This window comes from Cupressus sempervirens, chromosome 7 (genome assembly GCF_028749045.1).
Source record: "Cupressus sempervirens isolate cs-2001-9-10 chromosome 7, ASM2874904v1, whole genome shotgun sequence".
Taxonomy (NCBI): Eukaryota; Viridiplantae; Streptophyta; class Pinopsida; order Cupressales; family Cupressaceae; genus Cupressus; species Cupressus sempervirens.
This window is the reverse complement of record NC_143124.1, coordinates 743,758,724-743,767,946: the sequence shown is the minus strand read 5'-3', so window position 1 is coordinate 743,767,946 and position 9,223 is coordinate 743,758,724. Positions and strand designations below refer to the sequence as shown.

Here is a 9,223-nt window from a genome sequence, read left to right as displayed (position 1 = left end):
GTTCATTCATAGGGCTCACAATTATTGGGTTTGGATTCATGATTTTTTTTCTCCATTTCGAGCATAGTTATTTTCATGGCATATGATTCTTCTTGAAAGTATCCATGGCCTTCCCTTTCCTTTTCTACAACTTTGACATGGTTTCACATTGATTTTATTTTATTTTTCTATTTTGGAAGTAGAAATGCAACAATTCTTTCACATGCCATAATTGATTGTAAAGTAGCTATTTATGTAGAAGCTTGTATATGCAATAATGTGACATGTTATAAATCTAGGTTCAAGTAGATAAGGTCACCCAAGTTTGCAAGAGCTATTACAATTTGGGGAAATGCTTAATGTATTTTGGCCACAGTTTTGGTAGAGGCTTTTTTAATTTTGTGGTTCGTCGACTTCCCATGACTATTGTAGGGGACATAGCTCTTCTTGGTGCCATACAAGCACTTCCCATTCTTAGCCTCCTCACCGTCATTCACCCCAACATCATTTCTCACCTCACATCTTTGTTATGGCTCTATGTTGTTGTGCTTCAACCTCACATATCCTCTTGTAATAGACACCACTTGGGCTTCGCCACCAAATGTTTGTTGGCCAACTTTGCCAAATACTACCGTTTGCCTTCCTCTTTAAAAGGTTATCCCGAGTTGGATTTGCCTATTTCACCATGGTGTGATGTTAAATAGGTGAAGAAGGACAATGTAGATCTAGACATAAAATTTCATACCCTAAACTAGACACTGAGCAAAGATTGGGAAAGAAATATGAGAAAGACTCTCCACCTCCTTTAGCTACGACATTGGCTATTTGAGGGTGCTTCTTTTCTAAGCAAGGCCCAATTTCTTTTATGATGCCTTCTTCTTAGAGTTTTAGCTCCAGACTTTGGGCTTGAGCCCATATGACTATGGGGGATTGACTTTTCTTCCCATTATTTTTTTATTAATTTGTAATTACTATTTTAAAATTGATTTCAAACCCAATTCAATTTGGTGTGAAATTATATAAAAAAGTTAAAAACAAAGAATAAAATGGCTATAATCACATAAATATAGCCATATCTTAAATCTAATTTAAGATTACTCTTTCTTGATGATGAATTACTGAATGTAATTTGAAATATCAAACAAATTTTATAAAAAATCATAATCTTTATCCAAAAATCTCAATTAGAACCGGAAACAACATTTTTTATAATATAAAAGCGATTACCATCCACTTTCAATTTGTTAAATTAAAAGTCATGCTTTTAAAGCAATACATAAAAATTATTTCCAAACATATTCTAGGAGCTGACATGTTTCATGAGTCCTGGAATATGAACATGGTAAAGATAATTCATCCAGGCAATGCATTTAACATCAAACTTAAACTTTTCTGCATCTTCATTGGATAGTCCCTCCCACAAACCTCTGGTATTTGAATTGTCAAACCTGTTAATCCCAATGCTTAGAAGTCAACAGCAGATGAACTGAATAGCTCAGAAGTTCAGCTGAGATAATAAATACATTAAAAGTTAACCAGAATAAACTCAGAGAATCTGACATGAAAAGATATACCTTCCTTCAAAAAAGATGAAGGGCTTGTAGAGTTCTGCAAGCTTCATTATGAAGTTAAAAGTTCTAAGCAGGCGATTGTACTGCTTTCTCTTTATCCCACACACGAGAAAGTCAACAGTATGCAATATCTGTAACACAAGTAAAAGCCATCAATAAATCTGTGCACATTAATTAGTAGTCTGTGCAAATAATTCGTTGATTACCTCTAGTGGGATCTTGTAATGAAGCGTCATGTACCGTCTGAATATCTCCATACTATGCAGGGCCTTGGGCTTTTTTATGTTAAGTATCTTCTGACCCTTCTTATCTTTGCATGGATTCAATTTGAAGTATTCATAGGCAGCCTTGTGAGCAGGGAAATAAAGCATGGGATTTTGTACTGAAGTGGAGAGATGATATATGTAGAGACCTGGGGTTGAAGCATGTCTTTTAATGGAGGATATCGTTCCATTTGCCACCATATCTGCTGGAACCTGCAAAATATTTAAAAGAAAGTTTCCACTACTTTGTTACAACTTGTTAGTGAGAGTAAGACCACTTTGAAAGGTTCACTCACCAAATCCACTATCAAGTTAGGAGCTGCTGGGAACCTTGATAGTTGTCCCTTCCCATATGCAATGAACAATGGATCAATCATCCTTTCAACCAGGAAATCATGGTTTATGGTTAGAGACTTCAACATGAAATAATGAGAACTTTGAAATTTAAGGGCTATGATATTAATGTAATGATATTTTGGGATTTTTGATATCAAAGTCTATAATCAATTATGAAGAAGAAACATAGAATTTGATCCCTTGCTAACAAAATATCTACAGAGATTTTTATTGTTATCAAAGTTAGGAAAAACTTTATAATCCATTAATAAAGATCATGATCATAAAATTTGATTCTTGAAAACAAAAAGTTGAAAAAATATTGAAATCAGTATGAACTACTTAAAAAACAAATTTCACACTGATTGAGGCATGTTTAAGGTTAGATAAATAAAACTCATTTTGGGGGGGGATTTTTTCATATAATTTGATGGGTATTTTTTTCTACTTAAGGCATAAGTTTCTGCACATCAATCACATTGTTCTACATTTTGTTTTCTCTTTTACCTGTTTTTCCAGCTTCTCTTTGGCAGATTGTAAATCTGGTGCTCTGACTAGAGTGAAAATATGCCCCACATCACCTTGCACTCTAAGGATTTTCTCCATGAACACTAAATTTACAAGACAAAACTCAATTAGCGATCAACAATTTCAAGCTAAACAAACAAATGTTCCAACCATTCCAACACCCACAAATCCATGAGAACAAAAACTCAAGTAAATACCTTTGCCCAAGAAACCTGTGCCTCCTATCAGAAAGATATCTTTACCCTCGAGAAACTCCACCATGTTAGCAGCCATTTTTACACAGAACCAAGCTTTGAAGCTCCCTGATATATTGAAAATAATGTGTACTATAGCATATTCACTTCATTGCACTAATATAACGTTAGCACATAATAAATAAGCTTCTGGATTGTTGGCTTTAATAAAATAAGATTCAACTCCCAACTTTACTTCTGGCATAAAAATAGTACTTTTCAAGGCAAATTCAAACTAGCGTACCACTTGAACTAAATACAAGAATTTTACAGAAGTCGATCTAAACTTTAAAGTACAACTACCCCTAAATTCCCGAAGGGTCCCAAGAAACAAATTGAGAGTAAACTAAACATAGGGAGCTTGGGAGATGGTTGTGATATTACTATCAGGATTTAACTCTGTAGTTTTTGAGTCAAACTTATTGATCTATGTTTGATTAGTAGTGATTCAACACAAACCCATCTCTCACGAGAATAAATGAAACACTTAGCACTCATTGGATTTAGGTGACGCTCACAAGGAGTTAGGTTTACTGTGGATGTGGTAATTGTTTTTTTATAGAATAGAAATTTATTGATTCCATTTTAATAAGCAACTTTCACAATACTGTAAAAATTCAGTAAACATATATTGCATTATGCTGGCAAAGTCTCAATAACAGTTGACTTAAGCATTTAAATTTAAAATCTACTAAAAGATTATCTATCAATACATAGAATGGTCCAGAAAAATGTTTTTAATCATATGAATTGTGTTTACAACTTGTTTTGTGTAGGTAATTAATTGTATAACTTTATTGATATTTAGAATGAATAATTAGATTATTTGTGTGTAAATATTAATTATGTAAAATTATCAAAACACAATAAATTTTTACTATAATCTCAGTATAATATCTTTTTTATTTCAATGGTTCATAGCAGAAAACAACAAGAAATCTACTCATGAATAGTTGTATTTTTACAAATTTAAGGATGTTTGTTTTCTACATTTTAAATTTTTAATGCAATTTGTCAGAAAATAAAGTGCATATAACAAATCTCCATTTGATCATGGTAAGTACCCAAAAATTAAATAATAGTTATTAATTATATTTAAATCACATGAAAGAAACAATTTATTATATCATTCAAGAACATAAGATAAACTGATTTGCGATCGACATTGTCATCAAAGATCCTTAAATCATAATTGCGAGATGTTGAAAACTAATACTACGTACTATTGCACGTATGTCTGCTTTTGTATTTTAGTCAACCTGTGCATTTAAATTTATGAAAAACATTAGGTAGTGAATGGCACGCAACAACCTTCTCAACTGACGTGAGAGAACAACAGAAACAAAAATATTAATAGCGCGGCAGATTTTTTTGTTCTTGTTATGGGTCCCAAAAACTTATTTGCGTTTAACTAGAGAAGCTGTCATCACTGCTAATGTTGATATGAGCGGATTTAAAGTCTGTACTAAACACACATTAGGAATAATATTGAATGCTGCTAAAAACAATCATTGATATCAAGTTTGGTGATGATTAATAATGTAATCTGAAATGTTGGTAATTTATTTATTTTATCACAATCCATCTGAAGAATACAAAACAGTATGAAGTGTTTTTTAATACAGGATTGCGATTAATGGTATTGGGGTTTACGAGGAAGTACAGGGATTAGATGACCAGATTTCTTCGTTCTATAGTTATAGTTAGACTAGTGGAATTTAGTTGAGCATTGATTAAGTTTATCTAGAAGACCTCGTTTGTATGAATTGCTAGTTGGGAGTTGTCAATGGTTTAGTGGACAACTTGTACATACCATGTAACATTTTCTTTCCACCGCGAGAAATGTATTTATCTCTCTAGACACCTAGCTATGTGACAATCAATGCAATTCAAATATCTTGAAATTAATACCTTGAAATTAATGAATGGGATGTACGGAAATTGATGCAAGTAGTAATCTATAAAATTTAGGAAAATATATTAGTTTAGTTCATTGTATATCTCTTTCAACTACTTATTATAGCTGTTGCTTTCTTGTGTTTCAATTCAATATAAAAGTAAAATAAAAAATTTAATATGTGTTGAAGAAGATATAATGAAAGTATATGATATAAAGAATAATGTAAGTTTGGAACCACGTGTCTATGATAGTTAGAAGTTATAAATGTTGCAGGTATTACTTTATGGAATCCAACTAACCCAATTCAATGAATAAAATCATTTAATGTTTATTTCACTGACAAAAAAATCTTTTAACATTATTAGATTTCTACAATTCATTTGTAAAATAAATTGTTTTTGGATTCGCTTGTGTGTATTTTTTTATCATCAACGTTTCCAATCACACTACATGGATCCATCATCAGGGTGAGAAAGTGAAGGATAGTAAAAATATGACTATGAGATGATCTATAGAAGGAAAATATCTAGTTTTTTATATTCATGCATAGGAGAGATGATCTAAGACCTACCCATCATAACTTTATGTAACGTAGGCTCTTAAATGATAAATTAGATATTAGATTCCAATTCACATTTTGATATTATTTTGACTTCTTGATAGCTACAATGAATTTGGTATGAGTTCTTACATATACAAATGTATAAAAGTAATTACTTAGAAGTACCCACCAATACTCATGCATAGGGAAGAGGACCCACTAGTCACCCATCCTAATTTCATGCACCTTATTCTCCTTGATGGTTAGTTGGATTTCAAAGAAATTTACGGGTTTCCTTCTTTGCCTTAGGGTTCAAATCCATTGTTATGTATTCTAGGCATTATGACGACTCTAGGGTGAGAAAATATGTATTAAATCTCCCAAAGTGATCATTTGGAGGTTTTGACTAGTACCTATGTAGAGATGTCCAAGTAGTCATGCATTGCAAGCAACAAAATTTACTATTATTATTAGTGCATATATATACATTCATATTAAAATAATGTATGTTATATCCTCTAATTAAAATAAATTAAGAATTTAAAGATTTAAGGTGTCTTGTTTCTTTGTTCAAAATTACTCATATTTTATATAATCTAATATATCTAATTATGCTAAGTATATATAGATGGGCGCAGAAAAGTTTCTGAAGTGAATTTTTTTTTCCTTAAATTAGGTAATCTATTCTTGGATGAGCTATTGAAGCTAATTATACTCAAAATTTGAAGATGTAACAACTACAATAGTTGTAGTGCTAGAAATCCATTTTTGAGCTACATCTTTTTAAATTATTGGAGATAAAGGGATAAAAATTGGGGGACATATAAAGTAGTTTTATTTTTCTTAAAAAGTATAGAATAACATCTAGTGTGGTCCCCTTTACAGGTTATTTAAAAAAAAATGTATTTCATAAATTGATTCATTCAGGAACTAGCTTATCCCATGGAGACAATCACAATAAACTATCACTACACCTTATTTTACTCCAATATTTGAATGTAGTCTTTTAAGACAAATGATATATTTACAAAAAATGAGTAGTTGCTATATAATCTACTTTAGTTATAAAGAAATAAACCACAAACCATCTCTTACTCACCCAACTTATTTTACAATTGATTCAAGTGAACACATAAGTATTGATGGGTTTTCTACTATCAATATCACCCACCAAGACCAAATCCACATAACTATGAATATCAAGATAAATATTATTTCCTATAAAATTATCATGATAACACAAATAATACTTTGAGGTAACCTCCCAATAATTAAAGAATATTTTAACTACATCCCAATAAACTCTTTCACTTCATTGTGGACATATCTAATAATAAATTCCACTACTTAGGCAATGCATGATCTAGTATAAATGAAGAATACATAAAAATTCCAACTAAGAATACATAAAAATTCCAGCTGGACTTTGGTAAGGTAATCTTTTTATGTCTTCCATATCTAAAGGGAATGTATGGTAATCTAAAATGGATAAGTTTATTACAACTGTAAAAGAAACATAAAATGGAAGAAACATTTGCATGTTGAACCTTTATAAAATAAGGTTTACATACTTACTTCAAGTCCTAGACATCTTTTTGTTCACTCCATCTCTTCTAATTTACATCCTAAGAATTTTGTTTAGCTACACCAAGATCTTAGATTTTGAATTTATAAACAAGTTGAAAACTAAGTTATAAAATCACATCTTTTTCTTTACCAATAAATAACATACCATCAATACATAAAATTGTCACCATCAAAATTACAATAAACCTAGTGGTCCAATTTAGAACACCAAAAGTCTTTGGCACCACATTGGAGGACTCTACTTGAGGCCACCAAAATTCAATTCAATTTTCAAACCAAATCTCTTATGCCTTTTACCCCATAGTTCTTTGACTATGTCATATAAATATCATGCAAGACATATCACCATGAAGAAAAAATATTTTCATGTTTAGTTTATCAATTTATAAATCATAATAAATGGTAGTATTCTAAAAAAATATTTAATGGATTTGATTTTTGCAATAAGAGATAATGTAATCAACTCCATATGGGTATATGCACCGAGCAAATGCTTTAAAAAAAGAATTTTTTAATAAATGGGTTGCATACCCACAGCCCATTTATTTTATCGTTGCTTTTAACCTTCCTCCAACAGTAGCGCGTACGTGAATTGGAGAAAACAAAGCTTTTCACCACCCGCCTTGCCAATATGCCTCCTTGCTGATGAAATTCAAGATCATGAGCACACGCATCTCGTATGTGATCTAAATTTTATTTTGCATTGTTTGATATGTTTTTTATATTGTTTTGTACCTAGGTTTTTACAATTTTTCTTTAGATTTGTTTATTTATTTAGATTTCAATTGATTTTTTATCAGGAAATGTCAATAATCAACCAACAAATCCCCAAGAAGCTCAAAACCCTCAAGAAAATTAAAACCAAAACCTTCCCCAAGAAGAACAACAAATTCTGCAGCCTGAACCAATTGTAAGACCTCCGCCTGGCACACAAGAAAATATAATAAATGAAATAGAAAGAGGCAAAACTAAATTAGAAGGACTCATTGGTCGGTTGAAAGAATTTGGACAAACCAATCCAATGAGGGTTTAATTGGCATCGTCCCTCGAATCCATTAAGACCCAGATAGCCTTAGTTAGTGGTCAGTTAGATGTTTGGCAGGTTAAGAGGGATGAACAAAAAAGATTTTATGCAAATAAATTGTCATATCAAGATGTTAAAGAAAAAGATATACCAAAAGATAGAATATGTGCATTATTTAGAAAACCTAGTGAACAAAATACTGTTAGAGAGGGTACTAAATGGTTCCCCATCCATTGGTGTATACACGATGCTATTAGAAATAATTTTTGGGATAGATGGTGGATGGTTTTTGATGCCCCTCCATGCAACAATCACAAGATCCCCATGTATTTTTTAAAGAAATTGTATTGTGAGTTTGTCCTTGGGGAGATCCCCAATTATTTTGATATATTAGACTCCCAAGGTAGAGGTGGGGGGTCATCATTTGAGAGGCCGGGGGCACATCGTGACCCTAATGTAGTTAGGGCACCTGTGGTCAAGCCACAGGGTGAGCATGTGACTATTCTTTCAGTTGTGAAGGAACATGTAGAGGTCAGCGCTTTAGGGACCATTAATGCTTTGACACAGATGCTCATCCATTGCATGAGTCCATTAGTTGAGGGGGTGCCTTCAGTGCATCGGGGTCACATGTGCACATCATGTAGATCCTTATGCACATTTGGCACTCATGTTGGAGATGGTGTAGATGATGGGCTTGTCACTGATCAGTTCCTAAGTGACACATTTGGCATTGACACACAGGTAAATTATAATTATAATTTACTAATTTGATCAAATTTCATATGTATAGTGAATGATTAATTAATTAGCATCTATTGACATTTTTAAAAATTCAGGGTCAAAGTGTTGGCAGGCCTAGTAGCAATCCCCCGGCCCCATTTTTTGCCCCGTCCATGAGTCCAGATGTATGTATCGATTTAATCATTTAAATTAACACATATATTTATTAAGTAATCATATTAAGGATTGAAAAAAAAAATTATGCATGTGCATCAGTTCTCTATAGGACCGTCGACATTTACTATGAACTCAGAGCATAGACATCATATGAGCTTTGTAGAGGTACATTTGTTTCATGTTAATTTAATTCATTTGATTATATTTGTTTCATATTTCATGTTGCATGTAACATGTATTGTATGACATACAACTCATGACATTGGACACTCCTCATCTCTGATAGTCCATCAATCGTGGAGTGGCTGCAGCTATGGCTAGTTCACAGCCATTGACTGAGGTATGAAAGAATTTTCTTGGTTTT

At 32.1% G+C, this 9,223-nt stretch overlaps 1 protein-coding gene across 1 annotated transcript; it reads right to left on the bottom strand.

The window, feature by feature from the left end:
• Nucleotides 1–1,165: 1,165 nt before the first annotated feature.
• On the bottom strand, nucleotides 1,166–2,980 carry LOC149549407 (putative fatty acyl-CoA reductase 5). The gene is made up of 6 exons (XM_089794312.1): nucleotides 2,875–2,980; nucleotides 2,628–2,760; nucleotides 2,110–2,191; nucleotides 1,757–2,026; nucleotides 1,554–1,681; nucleotides 1,166–1,427 (listed from the first exon to the last, which is right to left on the bottom strand). Exons 1-6 carry the CDS (start codon nucleotides 2,948–2,950, stop codon nucleotides 1,280–1,282), a joined length of 837 nt encoding a protein of 278 aa, XP_089650438.1. The 5' UTR covers nucleotides 2,951–2,980; the 3' UTR covers nucleotides 1,166–1,279.
• Nucleotides 2,981–9,223: the final 6,243 nt, after the last annotated feature.

What these genes read in the sequence shown, in the direction of transcription:
- LOC149549407 (XM_089794312.1), bottom strand. Translation starts at nt 2,950, where the DNA reads ATGGCTGCTAACATGGTGGAGTTTCTCGAGGGTAAAGATATCTTTCTG. An exon ending in ATTACAAGATCCCACTAGAG is followed by an intron (nt 1,682 to 1,756) that starts GTAATCAACGAA and finishes CTTGTGTTACAG; the next exon opens with ATATTGCATACTGTTGACTT. An exon ending in TTCATCTTTTTTGAAGGAAG is followed by an intron (nt 1,428 to 1,553) that starts GTATATCTTTTC and finishes TGGGATTAACAG; the next exon opens with GTTTGACAATTCAAATACCA.